The 20595-nt window shown below is 35.7% G+C and overlaps 1 protein-coding gene across 11 annotated transcripts; it reads right to left on the bottom strand.

Annotated features, from left to right (window-relative positions):
- Positions 1-1178: 1178 nt before the first annotated feature.
- On the bottom strand, positions 1179-18241 carry LOC127244860 (cyclin-J18). 11 transcript variants are annotated; one of them, XR_007837344.1, is made up of 9 exons: positions 18109-18232; positions 17929-18005; positions 9432-9531; positions 9249-9347; positions 8984-9168; positions 8757-8889; positions 8616-8676; positions 1700-1781; positions 1183-1620 (listed from the first exon to the last, which is right to left on the bottom strand). XR_007837344.1 is itself a non-coding variant. In XM_051265413.1 (9 exons), exons 1-8 carry the CDS (start codon positions 18178-18180, stop codon positions 1704-1706), a joined length of 744 nt encoding a protein of 247 aa, XP_051121370.1. In that variant the 5' UTR covers positions 18181-18232; the 3' UTR covers positions 1184-1620; positions 1700-1703. The 11 variants fall into 11 exon arrangements, 10 of the variants coding, with proteins under 10 accessions (XP_051121368.1, XP_051121370.1, XP_051121369.1 ...); XM_051265413.1 differs by having other exon boundaries at positions 1184-1620; positions 1700-1720; XM_051265414.1 differs by having other exon boundaries at positions 1200-1620; positions 1700-1720; positions 8616-8677; positions 8764-8889; positions 18109-18230.
- Positions 18242-20595: the final 2354 nt, after the last annotated feature.

Raw genomic sequence — 20595 nt, 5'->3', positions numbered from 1 at the left:
TGTAATTATGTCTCGAAACAATATGTATATCATTTTACTGTAAGAAGTATGTTTACACCAAATTTACACCATAGTTCAGGGTATTTAGCATGTAGTTCAGTAAAATTTTAATGAGATTAACAACTTTTTTATTATTATTCAACAATACAAATATAGATGGCAATAGGTACAAATCTGACTCAAATGTAAATATTTATTTCTATCAAATATCCAAATTCAACAAACTTTGGCTCCATTCAAATCCAACCCGAAATAGACCCAACAAGACTTTTGGATTCAACATATATTTCCATTTTTTTAAATATATATATATATAATAATAATAATAATAATAATAATAATAATAAATAATCTATATGGTATATACATAGCCAACTAACTTAAAATTTAAATTGTTTAAAATATACTCCATTGTCCATTGTCATATTTGCTGTTTGCACATAAACATATATAATGAAAATAAGTAAAGATTAAAATATTATCTACGTCCTAATAAAAATAAAATACTTGTTGAGATGAGTATTTTAATATTATTATTCTAAATAATAAAATATTTTATTAATATTATTGACACCCTAAATAACATATTACTATTGTTTACAAACAGATGTATTATATATTAAGAAAATTAAACTGAAATATTTAGATAATATAGAGTGTATTTGATTTACATACATATTTTGTATTTATGATCTGACTAATGTTTTATAAGAAATACTATATTTTGATAGATAATGAAAATATTTTTGGGTGTGTTTGTTTTGTGAAAAAAGGTTTAAGGAATATATATATATATATATTTTATGTGAAAAAAGGTTTAAGGAATATATATATATATATATTTTATGTGAAAAAAGGTTTAAGGAATATATATATATATATTAGGTGAGATGTAGGAATTTGTGTAGGTAATATAAAAATAATGACTGTGTATAATATATTAATTTTTTTTTTTTGAAGAAATATGCATGAAATTTTCACAAAAGGAACACACCCTTGTCTTTGTTTAAATAACAACTTTCATGTACTAGCAATTTGCTTATTTCATCATAATGTGATCTACTATCTGTCTTAGGTTTTGATCTATCAATTCAAGAGGGCGAGGCTCTTTTCACCGTCGTTAAATAAATTGCCCGGCCTTTTCAGTATAGCTCGTCTTAGCTCATTGTGTTTTCTTAAATTATTTAACACCTTTCATTCGATTGTCGAAACTAATTCGGACACAGAAGATACACAAACTATTATCATAAGAAGACTTATGCTCTAACAATTTACAAAACCAAAAGGATACAAATCGTAGGACTTCGGCTAGTGGAACTATCCATCCTATTGTGCATTTAGGAATTTACTTACGGTTTGGTTTCATCATCGAAATCGAATCTAAACAGCAAAAAAGTTTAAACCTACTAAACACACAGACAGCCTTGCACAATATTTCAAAAAATTGGGTGAGCTGTGTTCTTTTATTCTTGTATGTCAAACATATTTAATAGTCTATGGGGAAAATAACAGGAAGATTGTTTTAGGAGATTTGAAAAGAAAGGAGTACATGTGCTGTATTCGTACCCGGTAGGTATTAACTTGGCTTTAATGTTGATCTTCTTCTGCCTTCGTTGGCCCCTGGAAAAGTGCAAAAAGATAATGCTGGTGACCACTTACACTATTTAGTCTATTGTAACACATTATGAACTGTTATTACCTTTTCAGTGATGGTCCTCCTCTGCCAAATTGGACTTGGTTTCAGCATTTATATCAATCAAATTGACATCTATCGGTATTTTCTAATTAACAAATACTCTTATCATAAATCCGCATAACGACTTTTTCAGGCATCATTAATGAATCACTTACCATTGAAAAAGAAAAGGAAAAGAAAAGAAGAAACCATGTCCATTTAAAAGGGGATAGGGCTGAGTTTACTCGTGTTTTTTACTCATTTTGTATTATTCAGTCTAAAGAATATACTCCATCCGTCAGCCTCTAAGGGTCACATTTATCTTTTTCGTCATTACACTTAACATTAAAAATATCCTTATATTTATATAATTTTTTGTACAAATATCATTCTATTATTATTATAGGACACTAATGAAAGTATTTTTGCAATTTTTTTTTAATTTGTACTACGTTTTCATATAATAATTAATATTCAAAGATCAACACGAAAAAAATAAATGAGACCCTTAGAGCCGGACAAGGGTATTATTTCATTTTCCCATGAGAAAGTATCCATCACTTATTTAAATTCAAAACATTACATAAACACAAGTAAACTCTCAAGATCACATACTGCAAAGTAACTATAGAACACACAACTTGTTGAATGAGTTCACTATCATGTGTCCATAGAATAACTACACTTAAGATTCATATAATTTAGCAATGTAAGAAACCTGCCAGCTATATTCAATGAATAGCACAACTGTCATCTTAAGTCTGCTGCCATTTACGAGATAGTTGGTAAATCCTTTCAAACTTTGTTGCGCATTCAAATTTTGCCTAACTTTTTCATCTATTAGGAGTTTTGCACCAAGAAATCGGCTGCTGATTGCATGCGTGGTAGGTATCTTATGTGTGGAAGAACCAGCTGTATACCATGATCTATGTAAAGGAAATACAAATAGTAACCATAGCACATATTTTTTTCAACTTACAATTGATTTTCAATCGGATTGAAATTGGAATATGTGCTTCAGAATGGCTTCCACTGATTTCATGATTTCCTCATCTTTGCACGAGGTGACAAATTTTACTACAGAAGCATTGTAAATGGACCCGGACCCATTAGCATGTGCAAATATATATTTTCAAGTAAGTTTTAACCCTATGTTATCCATCACATGTTTCACTATAATCGATTTTAATCTTACCAAAAATATCACATTGTATATTTAATCTTTCATGTAATATGCATACAATATGTATTTCTATTCAAAATATAAATTAAATTTCTATTTATGCCACGTCAAACAACTAAACAAATAAAATTTATTTCCCAAAAAGGCAAAGTTAATCCAAATAAAATCAATCATGCACTACCTACATCACATTGCCCAATACTTTTAAAATAATTATTTCATATCAGATAAAGTAAATCTGATCAGTTTATGATCTGCAGAAATAGGCAACTTTATTATTATTATTCTCGATGGTCAATATTTGTAATTAGAAGTAATAGAAAGAATATTTTGATCAGTAGCGAGTAGCCAGCTTAAATAGAAGTGAGTTTCTATAATCTAAGTTGCTTAAAGGAAGAAATCCAGCGCCCATCGTCAGCCCAGGATTTTGACATGGAGGGCTCAAATGTTTATTGTTAATGGAGTAGTTTAACATTAGTGATGGCTGGACTATAGGTGTTAACTTAACTGCAGGTGGCTCATACTAGAAAGGAGGAACTTCTAGTGGCTACATTCTTGTTAATCTTGGCTATTCACTTCACTCTCCTAGAGTTCATTTGTTGGCAAGCAATGATGTCCCAATTTTAACATACTTCCGTCCTTTGCTGTGGTTAGGCAGAAGAGATCTTCTCGGACCATCTCTTAAAATTCATCCATAGCAATGGGTATTGCGAGAAGAAGTCTACCGTGAAACTGAGTTAAGGATGAATTTTCTTTCCGAAAATTAGATACGTCCTGGTAAGGCTTTCGGTGGCTAACGTTCTAACCCAAAGATAAAACGGTTTCCGTCTCCAATAAGAGTGGCACCTCAGATCATTGGAGCTCCAGTGAACAAAGCAAGACAAAAACTGAGTTGGGGAGATTGTCGAAAAGTTAGAAGAGATGCGGCAAGGAGGAGAGAATGTTGTTGGTGTGTTTAGAATGAAGAGGGAGACCCTTTATATCACTCGGCCAAAATAGCAGAGAATTAATTACGATTATAATTACGACATTAATTACCGATGTAATTTATTCTAAATTCAAACATTTCGTTTGAAGCGGTCGTAATTGATTCTAATAACAAACTTTCCATTTGTGATGATCGTAATTTATTATAATTTCAAACATTCTGTTTGAAACAATTGTAATTTATTTTAATTTTAAACCTTTCGTTTGAAACGATTGTAATTTATCCAACGGATAATACTTTATCCAAATAATATTGTGACTTAGGCCATATACCCGGGTTTAATTTAGGGCTGCACAATTTGGTTTGTCTCGAAACAGACAAAATAGCCAAAATATTAACCAAGCCCAATATACAATAAATAAATAATATTTATTTCTTTCTTCCAAGTTAATCTAATTAATTGATTAATTTGGTACACCGGTCGTCGCATTTTCACTCACCACAAATAACCGATTATCCAACAATCCCCCACATGAATGGAAATGCTCATAAAAATGACATAAGCTCAGCTGAGACCCTGTGAGACATTGACACATCAGGACAGGTAGTTTGAATTGGTGGCCCAGTTGAAGTGATGCATTGAACTCTTCCACCTTTGCGTGCACTTAGTCAATAATATTGACGTGTGTTATCTCAGTCTCAACTTTGTTCTCACGTTTTGATCTTTTTCGGCCATGGATCTCGTCTTTGGATACATAAGTGTTTCGTTTGAAGCGGCCCACACTTCACACTTAGTAATCCTATCTCAATGTATCTAACTTACACCTTTAGAATCATTAAGAGTCATTGACTCAACCTCACCACTTTTGCACATTATAACACTCATTGTTTTTCAGGGAATTGTACTTAAGTGCTCGTGTCTTGACTTTTACAGCTTAGTTATCCCATTGAACCAAAGTTTGGAATTTCTAAGTGATTTAGTTGGGTTACCACTGTAATGTCATCTTGTGGATTTCAAACACATTCCCTTTAGCAGTTTGTACATTTGATCTCTCTGTAGCCTAGCGGATTCGCTAGGTTTTCTATTGAGTTTACATATTCGATAGTCAAAACCCCAATGGTATTCAAATGCCTTACAGAGTTATGTCTACGTCGAATATGTCAGAATTTACCGTTATAGATTCTATTTTTAGCCCTTGCTATTGCAGTTTGTCTATCGCAGTGAATCGTCACGGGAGGTACTGGTTTTGTCCGGTATGAAATATCATCCATAAAGTTCCTCAGCTATTCGGCTTTCTCTCTAACTTTGTCCAAGGTGATGAACTCCGATTCCATTGTGGACTGTACAATGCACGTCTATTTTGTGGATTTCCAAGAAACAGCTCATCCTCTAATTGTAAATACATATCCACTTGTAGACAGTGAGTCTTTTGCATCGGATATCCAATTGGAATCGCAATACCCTTCGAGTACCGGTAGATATTCCGTGTAGTGTATGCCAAAAAATTCAGAGTAAATTTAAGATAATTTAATACTCTTACTAGCGCTTTCCAGTGTTCATGATTGGTGTTGCTAGTGCATCGCCTCAGTTTGTTTACAGGGCAAGCTAGGTCAGGCCTTGTACAATTTGTTAAGTACATTATGCTTCCAATAATTTTGGCATAGTCTTCTTGAGCTACAAGGTCTCCCCTATTTTTGCTCAAGTGCATGCTCAGGTTCATTGGGGTTTTCACTGGAGTATTGTCGTAGGCATTGAATTTTCTCAGTATCTTTTCCACGTAGTGGGACTGAGTTAGAACAATACCTTTGTCTTGTCTTAGAATCTTCATTCCAAGGACGACGTCAGCTAAACCCAAATCTTTCATGTCGAAGTTACGACCCAACTTGCATTTGACCTCAATGATCAGACTAACATCCTTACCCATGATCAGTACTGTCATCTACATATAGACAAATTATGATAAAACCAGAAGGTGTTTCTTTAAAGTAGACACACTTGTCACACTAATTTATTTTAAAACCATTTGATAACATAACATTATCAAAGCTTAAGTGCCACTGTAAAGGTGTCTATTTCAGTCCATACATGGACTTTGTCGGTTTGCACACATTTTTCTCTTGGCCAGGGACGACGTATCATTCCGGTTGTTCCATATATACCTCTTCTTCTAATTCACCATTTAGAAAAGCAGTCTTCACATCAATTCGGTGAATCTCAAGATTGTTCAAAGACGCAATCGAGAGAAGCATTTGAATGGATGTTATCCTGGTTACTGGTAAATAGGTGTTGAAAAAGTCAAACCCTTCAGTTTGTTATAGCTTTTTACTACGAGACAGGTTTTGTATTTGTCAATAGACCTATCAGCCTTGAGTTTCTTTTTCAAAACGCATTTGCACCATAGTGATTTGCAACCTTCGGGTAGGTTAGATAACACCCTAGTGTTATTACGTATTATTGAATCTATTTCACTATATGTTGCTTCTTTCCAGAAATGAGGATCAGGACTAGATAGTGCTACCTTGATCGTTGTTGGATCATTGTCTAACATATACGTAACAAAATCCTGACCAAAGGTTTTCTCGACCTTTGTCCTTTTGCTACGCCTAAGTTCTAAAGCCTCTCGATCAGGGCTATTGGCCCTTTGTCTCTTTACGCTCCGTAGTTCTTCATCTACGGGTTTTGAGTTAGACTGCATCATTTCCTTACGAAGGTAGATAGTTTCAAAGAGTATGACATTCGTTGATTCTATCATAGTTCTCTTGGTCATCCCAAGGATTTCCGATTTGTGAACTATGAAACGATAAGCACTATTGTTTAGTGGATATCCGATAAATATGCAATCTATCGTTTTTTGGCCGATAGTGACTTGCTTTGGAGGCGGAACTTTCATTTTTTCTAGGCACCCCCGCACTTTGAAGTATTTGTATATGTGTTTCTTACATTTCCATAGTTCGTAAGGAGTAGCATCCTTACCCTTAAGTGGAATATTGTTCAGGATATAATTTGCAGTCAGCACCGCCTCCCCCCGCATCGGACTCTGGGGTAAATGGGCCATCGTGTAGCACAAATATGGAAAATTCAATCGCAGTCAAGTAAAAAAGCATGTTCTCATGTCACCACTTAAAGTCAACTCCAGTGAATGGTTTTGGAGCTGGTACATAGGGAATCATCTGTAGGCCAAGCATAGGACCAGTAATTTGGCCCGCAAAGATAGCAGAGGGTGCGGCCACAAACCCACGAAAGCCCCCACATCCACTTAGGGCAAACTCAGAAAACACAGGGCTAGTCATAAAGGGAATTGGCCCAAATGAAGAGTAGCAACTTCGGCAACTGTTCTGGTTGCGGCTCTAGCAACTGTTCCGGCGACTCCTCCAGCGGCGAATCCGCGACTCCTCCGGAGGCAGCGGCAGAGGCTCATGAGGTGGTTCCGGCAGCGTCGGTAGGAATTAACATTCTCGCAAAGTAGTATCTAATTTTCGATTGTTAGCAAAATGGGTATTGCGAAAAGAAAGTCTATCGTGAAACCGAGTCGATGATGAATCCTCTTTCCAAAAATTAGATATGCCTCGGTAGTGTCTCCAGTGGCTGGCGTTCTAACCCAAAGATAAAACAGTTTTCGTCTTCGATGAGAGTGACACTTCAGATTGTCGAAGCTCCGGTGAACAAAGCGAAAGAGAAACAGAGTTGGGGAAGTTGTGGAAAGTCAGAAGATAAGAGGGAAGGAGGAGATATTGTTGTCGGTGTGTTTAGAATGAAGGGGGAGGCCCTTTATATAGGCGTCTTCACTCGGCCAAAATGATAGAGGATCAATTACGTTCATAATTACGATCTTAATTACCGATGTAATTTATTCTAAATTTAAACATTCCATTCGAAGGGGTTGTAATTGATTCTAACAATAAATTTTTTTGTTTGTGACGATCGTAATTTATTCTAATTTCAAACATTACGTTTGAAAAGATTGTAATTTATTTTAATTTCAAACCTTCAGTTTGAGATTATAATAAATCCATCCAACGGATAATATTTTATCCAAATAATATTGCAACTTAGGCCATATACCCGGATTTAATTTAGGGCTGCACAATTTGATTTGTCCCGAGACAGGCAAAATAGCCAAAATATTAACCAATCCCCGTATACAATAAATAAATCTAATTAATTTAGTACACCGACCCGTTGCATTTTCACTCACCAATTAATTGGTTACATAAATAACCGATTATCCAACACCTAGTGATTTGACATCCTCCTACAGTGATCATTGCAGACAAAACAATAAGTTGTCCAACAAGTGCGATGACAATTTTGGGAAACGGAATTCGACTTTGTGGTTCTACGACTGCAAGAACTTTTGCCTACTAAATATTCAGCATAGGATATTCCTTAACTCTTGAGATTTATGAAAATTTGGTGCAGTGTCACTTCATTCTCCAATACTAGTGTTATTCATCAAAGTTTGTCACATGAGATGAGATGGGTGATTGGTGGTAGTCATGATCACTATTTGAAGCTCTATCTCTGTTTGACATCCATCTTTGTTTTTCATCTAAGTTAAACACGATATCAAGCCTCATGGATTCAATGTGAGAGGTAGTGAATGTAAAGTTGAATTTTACTTCCAAGAATTGAAATTTCGTTTTGGCAGATTTTAGACTTTCTGTAAATAGTAGATTGTGTAAGTTTATTTATAGTGTATACAAATCATATGGGGGCGGGGAGAGGAGCTATTATTCAATTTTCGAACAGAAACAGAACAAAACTTTGAAAATGAAATGGATAAATACAACAATTAAAAGTGATCACTTATATCCTGTAAAATTCTTACCCCAAGGAAGAATAGGAAACTCCCACTTCGCCAGAGGTACCGTAGTGACATAAGCAACAACCTGCAAAAGATGTAAGACACATTTGAAATATATGACAAATAAAAATTGAAATAATTTGATTCACGTGATTGAATACAAACACATTCCAATATTGATGCAGAAAGTGCTTGAGGAGAGCTGTAAGGTACTGATGTCACTTCATTTTCATAAAGTATATCCATAATATCCATACATGCTTCCATCTTCACGTGAAATCCAACTCGGGCAATCACCCTAAACGTGAGATATTAGAAGAAAATTGGCCAACCCAACAATATAAGAATTAATTAGAAAATCCCGCCAATAACTCAATAGCAAAAAGTCTTACCTCAATAGACTAAGAAGCTCTTCGAGTAATATAAAAGCAGTATTGGATGTGCCAATCCCAAATTTTAGGGTCTTGAAGGAGCATGAGTAGTTCAGGAAAATAGAGTAAACACAATCAGCGCCTACAATTACAACCAACAGTTTGATGGTGACTTGATATTTATATACCTGCATTAAGACCATCTCCTGTGCATTCTTGTTAACTAAAACAACTTACAAGAAAATAAAGCTGAATCTCATAAAAATTATCGGAACAAAGAGCTTACAGCTTCCAATATATCACCCTTTGTGTAATGTTGATCCTTGATGAGCTCATCCCCCAATGCTTTCAAACTTTTAACACAAATGGGACGTGTGTCATGTATCTGCAATACACTGAACATTTGAGTAATAAAAGAAGCAAAACAAAAAAGGGGGATGCAACTAATAAACTAATAACAGATACTTACTTTGCTTGAGATCCATAATGAGACAAGAGCAAATAGCTGCAAATTACTTTCTCTTATGGGATGTAGAAGCCAACATGTTCTGCTCTTTCCATCTTCAAGCCTTTTAAATAATCACAAGGATTAAACTGACTTTTGAATACATCCAGGAAAGATAACATACAAAAGTACATAAAACTCATTCTGATTGGGATCATCATATGTGATTCAGCGATGAACCAATACCATTGTGGTTATGGTATGCCTACCTTAAGCAACTCAAGTGAAAAATCTTACACGACCCAGTTTGTTTTGATCTTACCTTTTGCACATCTAGAGTACAAATTATAAAACATATTGGTTTTAGTATCCTAACATTAAGAAATATTTTTTATGAAGCCATTGATAGATTAATCTATAAGAATTTGTCGATATGCCTTCAATCTAGTTTGCCACTTCGTTGAGTTTTCACAGGGGTCTCACTGGGCGTGGACGTAGCTAACACGTTGTTGGTGAACCACGTAAATTTGTATCTTCTTTACGTTTCTGTTTGCTATTCAATCATTAATCCTAATCCGTCACAACAAACCGGTATCACAGCCTGGGCGTTTCGATCAAGGTTCTGTTTATTTACATCAGGATTTTGTTTATTTCCACTATGCTAAGGTTTTATGAGTCGATCAACAATGTCTGTTTTCAACATAAAGGTTGACAAGTTGATCGGGAGAAATAGTTTTGGCTTATGGCAGATCAAGATGCGATCTTTGTTGAAGCAGTAGGATTTGTGGGCGCCGCTATCTAGAAAACCGAGAGATGCAAAAGTAGATGATGAAGAGTGGGATACCGCAGAGGAGAAGGCCCACTCAACAATCGTGTTGTGTCTGTCCGATGATGTAATCATCAAAGTTGCCAATCGGGAAACTGTTGGCCTCTGGAAGAAGTTGGAGGGTTTGTACATGACGAAATCTCTAACTAATAAGTTGTTTTTAAAGCAACGTTTGTTCATGCTACGAATGTAGGAATGTACCTCTCTTGGGGACCATATGGATAAGTTAAATAAACTTCTACTTGATCTGCGAAATATTGATGTTAAAGTAGATAACAAGGACGCTGCTTTAATTCTATTAGTATCATTGCCCGAGTCATATGAGAATTTTGTTGAATATTCTTACTAGAAAAGATAATTTGTCTCTGGAAGATGTTCAATATGCCCTCCACAGTAGAAAAAGATTGTCAACAGGCATTTGGTTCGGCCACAGAAAATTTGGCATCAAGGATGTTCATTACGAGTAAGGGGCATAAGAAATTGGGAAAGAATACAAATTCTAAAGAAAATTTGGCCTTGGTTGCTGATGAACAGTCACAACGTAATCATGTGTGAGTTCTAGATCTAGGGCATCATACTACATTTGTCCTAACAGTGAGTTTTTCTCGACCTATAAGCAGATATATGGAGGCAATGTTTACATGGCCAACAACGTTGTCTGCAAGGGGGTTGGAATTGGCACAATCAGGATACAGACACATGAGGGGTATCCTGCACCTTGAATGAAGACATGCATATTTCACAAATGACGAAGGTCATATGGAGAAAGAAGGATGAATATTTTCTTTCTGGGCATAAAGTGCAGAATCTTGAATTCTGCAAACATTGTATTGTTTGGAAGCTTCATCGTAGCAAGTTCCCAAAACAGGGTGTTCATCAAACCAATGGGACTCTTGACTACATCCATATGGATTGTTGGGGCCCGCACGTGTTGAGCCTATTAGAGGTCACAAATACTTTGTCTATGATTGATGACTACTCAAGGATGACTTGGGTAATTATGATAAAAGCATAAAAGTGAAGCATTCAAGAGGTTCAAAAAGTGGAAGGTCTTGGTAGAAAGTCAAACTGGGAAGAAGATTAAGAAGCTGCAAACTGATAATGACCTGGAATTCTGTTCGTCTGAGTTCAATGAGTTCTGTAAAGATAAAGGAATTGTCCGACATCACACCATTAGAGATACACTGCAACAGAATGATGTGGTAGAACGCATGAATAAGACATTACTGGAGAGAGCGAGATGCATGCTCTCTCGTGCTGGTTTGGCTAGAAGGTTTTGGGCAGAAACTGTAACACGGCGTGCTATCTGATCAACCGTGGACCTCACACTGGCATTGATGGCAAGACACTTTACGAGGTATGGTAACCTGCAGATCATTCATTGTTGAGAGTTTTTGGTTGTACTGTACACTATCATGTAAGTCAGGGTAAATTAGAGCCAAGAGCTAAGAAGGGCATATTTGTTAGTTTCGGGATGGAGTTAAGGGATATAGAATCTGGTCACCTTTTGAGAATAGAGTTATACTAACTAGGAATGTGATATTTGATGAGAATTTTATGCTTAACCCCATTGTGAAGAATTGTAGTAGTGTTGATAAACATGTGGAGCTGCAAGTCACTTTCGAGAAGTGTGCATCACAACTCCAGGGTAGAGACGATCAACATACTATTGCTAAAAATACTACATCTGAAAGCACTAGTTCAGATGTTCCGGGTGCTCCTACTGCTGAAAATACTACATCTGAAATTACTAATTCAGATGTTCCGCATGCTCGCCAAACGAGCCTAGTTGTTGCTAGAGCAAGGAGAACATGCGTGAAGCCTTCTTTGAGATATGATTTTGAGGATATGGTGAGTTATGCCTTACAAGTCGGTAATGAGGTGGAAAAGGAACCATCCACATACAAAGTTGTTTCTTGTAGTGAGTTCGTCACTGGCTCGTTGCAATGAGAGAAAAGATTGAATCACTTCTCAAGAATGGCACTTGGAAGATGGTCAAACGGCCTAAGGATAGGAAGCTTGTTACTTGTAAATAGAGTTTCAAGAAGAAGGAATAAGCCACACCGAGTGAGGGTATAGATATAAAGCTCGGCTAGTTGCAAGAGGGTTCTCACAGAAAAAGGGGGTTGACTATAATTAGATTTTCTCACCACTGGTTAGACACACTTCTATTAGAGTGTTACTAGCAATGGTTGCACATCATAATTAAGAACTTGAGCAACTGGATGTGAAGACTGTTTTTCTATATGGGATATTGGAAGATGATATCTACATGGAACAACCAGAGGGGTTCGTTGTTGAGTGTTGTGAGTCAATTTCTTCAGTCTCCATACGATAGTCACTTGGATGCTACTATTCGAATCTTGAAGTACATCAAAGGGTCTTATGGTAGATGATTATTGTACACTAATCAAGGTCATACTGAAGTAATTGGCTATTCAGATGCTGACTGGGCAGGATCCCCTGTTGATAGACGCTCTACTTCGGGGTATTGCATATTTGTCGGAGGTAATCTTATCTCATGGAAAAGTAAGAAACGGAATGTTGGTGCTCAATCAAGTGCAGAGGCAGAATATCGAGCCATGACATTAGCGACATATGAACTTATTTGAATAAAACAGCTTCTTCATGAACTCAAGATAGTGGAAGTTTCATAAATGGAACTCTTTTGTGACAATCAAGCTGTTTTGTATATTGCTTCTAATCCGGTGTTTCACAAGAAGACTAAACATATAGAGATTGATTGTCATTTTATTCAGGAGAAAGTGTTATCTGAATGTATCACCACTCACCATGTTGCTTTGAATGATCAACTTGTAGACATTCTTACTAAATCTCTTAGAGGCCCTCGAATTAAATTTTTATGTGACAAACTTGGATCATACGATTTGTATTCTCTAGTTTGAGGAGAAGTGTTAGATATATTATGTATAGGGGTATTTTTGTATTTATAATAGTATAAGGGCATTCTAGGTATTTTAATAGTTGTATTATATAAGGTTTTGTGTTGTATTTGTAATATTCAGTTTTATGTCAATGAAAATTGCGATATTCCTCACTAATTCATCAATGGAATCTAAGTTCATAACTTTAGTTGCAGCTAGTAAGAAAGCATAATGGCTTCACAATATGGTTTATGACATTCCATTATTGACGAAACTAGTATCACCTATCTCTATTCATTGTGATAGTGCGACAAGTATGGGTAAAGCATATAGCCAAATCTATAATGGGAAGTCTAGACACTTAGGAGTTAAATACAATATGATTCGTGAATTGATCACGAATTGGGTGATCTCAATGGAATTTGTTCGGTCACAACATAATATATGGCTGACAATTTGATAAAAGGATTGGCTAGGAACTTAGTGCACAAGTTGTCAATTGGGATAAGATTAAAGTCCATTTAAATCTACTAAATGTGAAACACTCAATTCCCTCCTAATATAATGTTAGAAGCTGAATTCAATGTGAAAAGCTCATAAGAGATTGGAATAAATGTATCCCAAATTTTACGTTCGGACCTGCAAGAAAAGTAGGCTGAGACTTGTTCTCTTAATTAGTTTTTCGAAAACTTGCTAATGCAGAAGCAAGATTGAAAAGAGTTACCAGTTGTCACGATGTCGCCATGGCGCCGCCATAGCGTGTTGCCGCTTTTTAAGAACGCCTTACTCATTGCCTCACCTTATAAATAAGACGGTTTGGCGATGACTCGGAGACGCCTCAACGACACTGTCTAGGGTAACTCAGAACATTGGGAGTCTCAAACCTAGTCTCAAACCACACCTACCTTAGCCATCTAACCCCTTGAAACCAATATAATCTTAACTCATTGTCCTTTCTCTCTCCCTTGCTCTCTCCCGGTCTCCCTGCTGTTGTCTAATCGCTTTGTCCACCAGCTTTGTCTGTTGCTTCATCCCACAACTTCATTCGGTCTCCCTACTATTGTCCGATCACTTTGTCCAGCACCTTCATTCTGCTGCTTTATCCCACAACTTTATTCCTCTGTGAGTGTTTTTATTCATGGATTCAAACTTTCAAATTTTCTTTTTTCAAAATTTTGTAATGTTCTCTAGTGCTCCAAAATTAGACTCCCCTCCACGAGTGCTATTTTATTATACTAATCCAGTATTAGTGTATCTTTTACTCCCTCCGTTCCACCTACCATGTCCACATTACCCTTTTTATCCGTCCTATATCTCATGTTATTTTCTTTTTTTAGAAAATGATTACGTACCTTAATCTTATTTTAAATTTTCTAATCTAAAATATTTTAAATTTTAACTAAACTAATTAGTTATCTTAATCTTAATCTATAATTATTTATATTATAGGATAATTATTTTCACTAATACATTCTTAATTATCTACTAATTATACTTATCATAAATTCTCGTATGTACCGTAACCCGGACATGCAATGTGGAACGGAGAGAGTATTACTTATTGTACAGTTATTTTTTTTTTTTATTTTTAAACATAAAATTTTATTCTTGTTTGTCTAGTTATTTAGAATTTAATACTTATAACACATAATACACATTTATATAATTTTGTACACAGAGCGTCGTATTCGTATTTTGTCGCCATTGAGGTATGGCGGTCCACAGGTGCCTCGCCGAAAAAGGTCGTTGCGACAACCTTGGGAATTACCTATGCAAGCATGAAGTTTTGCCGCTTCAAGAAAGTTTGAAGTTATTTTCGATATGCTTATGAATGGATAGAGAGTACGAACTGAAAAGAATGATAGATTCGTGTGTACGTTACCTCATGTGTTCAAATGAGTTGAAATATTCAATCTTATGGAAACTTTGATTCTCGAATTTTTGAAACGTGTGAATAAGATGAAAATTCAATCTTCAAGATATTTTCATTTATGCATGAATTTACGGTGTATGACTGTATAAGGGGAGGAGAATTTTAGCGTATTCTTGGTATGACTCGTGTGTTTTGTGTGTTTAAATATAATTTGTTTCACAAGTCTAGTGTGAAATAGTAATAGAACAAGATGAATATGGGGAGGACTTCAGTGTCTCATTGCCAATAGACAATTGTCATTTGAGACTGGAAGGTTGCAACTGAAGGGTGTGTCTTCTTCATCTGTCCAGTACTTTAAAATTTCATGATAAAGTTTTGAATTTAAAGTTCAAATTGTAAAAAACTATCATTTCAATTTGAAAGGTTGCAACTGAAGGGGTGTGTTTGTATTTTTTTTTTCCAGGAATTGGTTTGTCCTATAGAACGAATCAGAATCCTTGCTGCAGATTTACAGTTTCTTCATCCTCATTTCTTTCGGGTTCTTTTTCTTGATTTTATTGCCTGAAATCAAGATTGAATCTTTGTATTATCCCGATACAAAATTTTGTGTAACCCGAGACAAGAAAGGGTAGAAATTTTGTATTTGAAAAGTGAACTTTAATGATACAAAGATTTCTCCGGCCATCATTGGTGAGACCCTATCACCCATATCCAGTACTTACAGAAACATTTTCCCTTGCTGCGAAATTAACCTTGATTATTTGTTAATATCCCGTATGGCCACATATGATTTGTCTTTTCATTAGTTGGATATTAATAATGTCTTTCTCCATGTAAAAAAGCCTTCATAAATCTTTCTATGGACTAAAAGTCTAAAACAAAATTCTGACACTTGCTTTGACAGATCTAATCAAGTTGTATTGAGATCTAGGAAGCATAGATGCAAATCCAATCAGTTAATCTTGTATAAACATACACAAGTTGGGTTTATGTTACTGGTTGTATATGCTACTGATAATGTTGTCACTTATTGACATTATTGGGATGAAGTTATTTCTCCAAGAAATTTTCCAAACAAAGAACTTAGAGCCATCGGCATACTTTCCATAATTCGAAATAATGATAAACAAGAATGGAAATTTTGATATCTCAAAAGAAGTTTTATCTACCATTACCTTTCTTAAATTATGAGTTGGGAGTTAGTGGATTGTTGTAACGCTTGGCTTCTGATTTAAGAAAGGTAATGGTGAATTATTTTATGACCCTAAGAAATATTGAAAACTTGTCGGAAATTGTAACTCATCCCATTGTGTTAGCAATTAGTGTGGTAGCAGGTTATGAATTTGCTTATAGTCAATCATTGGGCCCTCATAGAACAGCTTTTATGCTATTTGAAAGGGATGCTTAGACAAGACTTGTTTTATACTATGCATGGTCACTGTAAAATAAAATGTTTCATTGATGCAGAATCTGTTGGGTGTAAGGAGGATAGAAGATCTACTTCAAGATACTGTGTTTGTGTAAGGCAACCTTGCATATTGGCGAAACAGAAACAAATTTAGTTTCTTGATCTGTTGCTAAAGCAAGGTATAGAGCCATGGCATATTTGTATGTAAAATGGTATACAAACAACAGTTAGCTGAAAGAAAATGACCACAAACTTAACTCTCCAACAAAACTAATGTGTGATAATCAAACTACTCCGCACATTACATCTAATGTAGTATTTCATGAACGAACAAAACATATTGAAGTTGATTGCCATTTTGTCCGTGATAAGGTCCGAGAAGGGTTTATCTCACAAAATGCATTAAGTCCGTTGATTAACTTGGAGATATATTTACCAAGGCATTAAATGCAGTATGGATTAACCATATTTGTAACAAATTCAGCATGATAAATATATATATAAAGTCCAGTTTGATAGGAAGTGTAAAGTGTAAACTATATAGATTGGAGTTGTCGTAGATAGAATATTTACAGTTATGATTAGAGCATAACTAGAATAGGGTTACTAGTGTTTTTATGCCTGGACTGAGTCCTAATTGTGTATATGTATGTAGACTAACCTTGTTGGATAACAAGAATCATTCAACATAACATTCTTGCTGATGAATTGACTTTCCCCCTATTATATTATTTTATTCTTTTGAGTGTTTACTATTTTATGTCAGGTCCTGATAGAAGCATACTTCTAGTAGAGATAGCCAAGATACCCTTTGCAAGGATTGAGATCAAGAAGAACTGATAAATGGTTTTCACTCAAGCAATGGAAGTCTAGGAATCAGTTGCCTATAGTTTTGTTCACGGTGTGGATGCATGTAGAATGCTGTTCATCTTAGGATAGATGAGCCATCAAATATGGTTTGTAAGGACCATGGAGTGGAGAATATGGAAAGGAGTCTCAAGTGTAAACAGGGAAAATTGGAGAATGGAAGCAGAGTCATTTCAGGCATCAAAAAAAAAAAAAACAAACAAAGGTTTATTTGATATAGAATGTAACAGCTATCAGTCTCTGGAATTTGTGATTAATGCCATTGTTGGTGAAGTTTTCCCACTATTATAATATTTGTACTTTGCTTCATGCTTGTAAGATCTAAAAAGGCTACATGTTAACAGGCCAAACACCATACACCTAGAAGAATAAGGATTTTTCAGCTAACCAAACAAATCACAGTTACCAAATGGCTCAACTATCATTTCTTTTTCAGCTATAATCCATTTTCCTTCACTTTTCACCCTTACCTCCGTGGTACTTTTTTTCTCAATCAGAACAAAAACTGTCTAAAACCCTAAATCATAAATAAATATCATCTATAGGATAGAATTTACCACAATCGTCAGAACTTTTGACCTAGTAATTCAGTATGTTCTACAACCTATTGAGGGATAGAAATTATAGAGTGCCGCAACTAAAGAGTAAAGCAGTTAGTTTACCTAGAGAAAGCTGCACAAAAACGGTCGGCGAACAGCGACAATGCGGAGTACTTAACGATTGGGGAAACTTCTAGCAGCTGTACCGAAAACAACAAAACGAATCAGAAATTTCAAGTTATCCTACAAATTGTATTAGTAATATGAGCATAAACATGTGATTAGAGAAGAGTTGATTAGAACCTTAACTGAGTGAAGAAGGAACTCGATCACTCGGGATCGAAGGCATGGGCAGAGACCTCCGGCTCCTTCCATAGCTAAGCTAGTCAGAGTCCTTCCATAGTTATTTTGAAAAGCGCTGGCTTGGTTGTGAATAGCAATTATATACAACAGGGTATGTTTTGGTCTTAATTCGTAATTTAAAATTTGATTTATATAATATTTTAATCTAATATTTATGATAATTGTACCGATAGAAATTGATTTGAAATCAAAACCAAACATACCTTCTTTTTTATTATCATTTTGTCCTATTTTAGGTGAACTAATGGCTAGATAAGATTTTTCTTTTATTATTATTTTCTTTTTTAAATTCAACTTTTATAATTTAATTAGTAAAATAATATGATATTATATAAAATATATATTTATATATAATTGGATAAAAAAGTATAAAAAAACAATTATAAAGAAAATGATATTTTTACTCAACAAAAATTTTGATACACTTTTATAAATACACATACAATATAAATATATAATATAAGCATATATAAATTATCCCTTCAAAATAAATTACTATAAAATAATATTTTTATATTAAATATAAAATGAATACAAACAAAATATTTTTAAAATATATCATTTAATTTTTTTTTTGTTAAAAATAAATCTCAAACTCAACAAGTATTTTACATCTAAAAAAAATACTATTAAAAACGGTTTTATTTCAAATGTATGTTTTTATTATCTATCATAAAGAAAGTAAAAATATCCTATCTAATACCTATTTTATGTAATTGTTTTTAACACATGTATTATTAATAAAAATTAGATTTTTAATAAATATATTAAAAATAATAATTTTGATATCAATGGGTGTGTTTCTTAAACACGATCTGGGACAAATTTACTGTGCCGGCACTGTGGGTCCGGGTTTGGGCGCGAATTCCCGTTTATGACACGATTCGACATGTCTATTTGATAGGATCTGAAGAGATTCTTTAGGCTGTCATACCTACTACAACTATTTATCTTTTTTAATTTTTTTAAAAAATTAACCATTAATTGAGGTAGGTGAGGTGCACACCATCCCCTGACATTTCATTTACAGGCAGAGCATCGCGCACACAATCCTTGCGAAGTTGATGGTCCGAAACCGGGTGACGGAATTCCGGCGAGTCGAAGGGTACGACGCATTTGGACCGTAGTTCTGTGGCGAGCAACGTTGCAGGCTCAGGTGTGCGGCGCCCAGGCCAGTATCAGCAAGGCTCGAAGGGGACGACGGATCAAGGTACGCATCTCTTCGATGTCTGCTATTACTTATCGCGAAGGAGTAGGGTGTGATCTGCATTTTCCCGGTGAAAGGTGTTTCGATCTGCATCGTTAAGGTTTTCGGTGTTGTCAATCGGTGATAGAGGGGTATTTGTGATGCCAGACATCCTGTGGCTAAGGTAGAAGGTTTCAATCTGTTAATTCTTGACCTAACTAGAATGGCGATTAAGAGGGTACCAAGGAGGGTTTTAATATAGCGTTAGCCGAGGGGAGTCTGGGTTAAGGTCTCATAAGGGCGAACTTGTGGAATAACATGGATAGAACGGTACCGGCAAAAGTGGGAGTACTTTGTCGTGACGAGGCAGCCTCCGTTATCAACAGTCATAGAAAATGATAAAAAGATACATGTTGCAATTCGTAGTACATATTTGTTTAGGGTAGACTTCGCAACTGGGGTGCTCTATAAGTCGCTATAACGACTATCGAAATCCATGAGAAATTATGAGCGTCTTCGGATATTGGGGTTTCCGGGTTGTAGCCCTCTCCCCCTCCGTCTGTGTAGTAGTGCGTAGGGCTCCGATGACCGGCACTTCTAAATCCCTGCCTTCTCAGGGTTGGGACTTTACACAGTGGTATGCATGGCCGTGCAGGCTACTTGTTTCTTCACGGATCCTTCAATAAATCTGACTTTTGTCGTCGGCCATATAGGATTTGCACTTGTCTGTTAATGTCGACGTGGCAGTGGCGTTTCTCGTTTGTTGTTTTCATTGACAGGTATGTTGCTCTCCTATGAAAGTTATTCGATATGTGAGAAATTTTTTTTTATCGATTTTGTTGGATCGTGGTTAACTGCTTGGGATGGCACCTGCAAAAAAACGCAGCCGTACTGCGAAGAAGGGCGCTGTGGCGAGCGCGCGAGCAACGCCCTCTGCTGAAGATACGACTCTGCTCCCTTTTCAAAATCTGGACCAGGCTGTAAAGTTTGAACAGCTTGAAGGTGTGTCCTTTCTTGTGGGCCGCTACATCTCCGATGAAGCTATAACAGCATTGAACGTCGCGGCTAAGGTTGAGGGATACCTTAGCGTGGGTGCGTGGCGCCGGTTCTTTTCAATAACTGACGACATGCATCGGACTCTGACGTTGAAGCTTCTTGCTACTTTAGAGGTGGACAAGAAGCATTTACATGAGGTCGACTACTCGGGTACACTCTAATTCAGTTTGGGGAATAGGTTCTTC

The sequence above is a fragment of the Andrographis paniculata genome, unplaced genomic scaffold (genome assembly GCF_009805555.1).
Source record: "Andrographis paniculata isolate CXL003 unplaced genomic scaffold, ASM980555v1 Contig21END, whole genome shotgun sequence".
Taxonomy (NCBI): Eukaryota; Viridiplantae; Streptophyta; class Magnoliopsida; order Lamiales; family Acanthaceae; genus Andrographis; species Andrographis paniculata.
This window is presented reverse-complemented; position numbering and strand designations above follow the sequence as displayed.

Coding starts and splice junctions, on each gene's coding strand:
- LOC127244860 (XM_051265407.1), bottom strand. CDS start 18,180: ATGGAAGGAGCCGGAGGTCTCTGCCCATGCCTTCGATCCCGAGTGATC. Junction 8,890..8,983: donor GAGCTTCTTAGTCTATTGAG/GTAAGACTTTTT, acceptor TCTCACGTTTAG/GGTGATTGCCCGAGTTGGAT. Junction 8,677..8,756: donor CTGCATCAATATTGGAATGT/GTTTGTATTCAA, acceptor CATCTTTTGCAG/GTTGTTGCTTATGTCACTAC.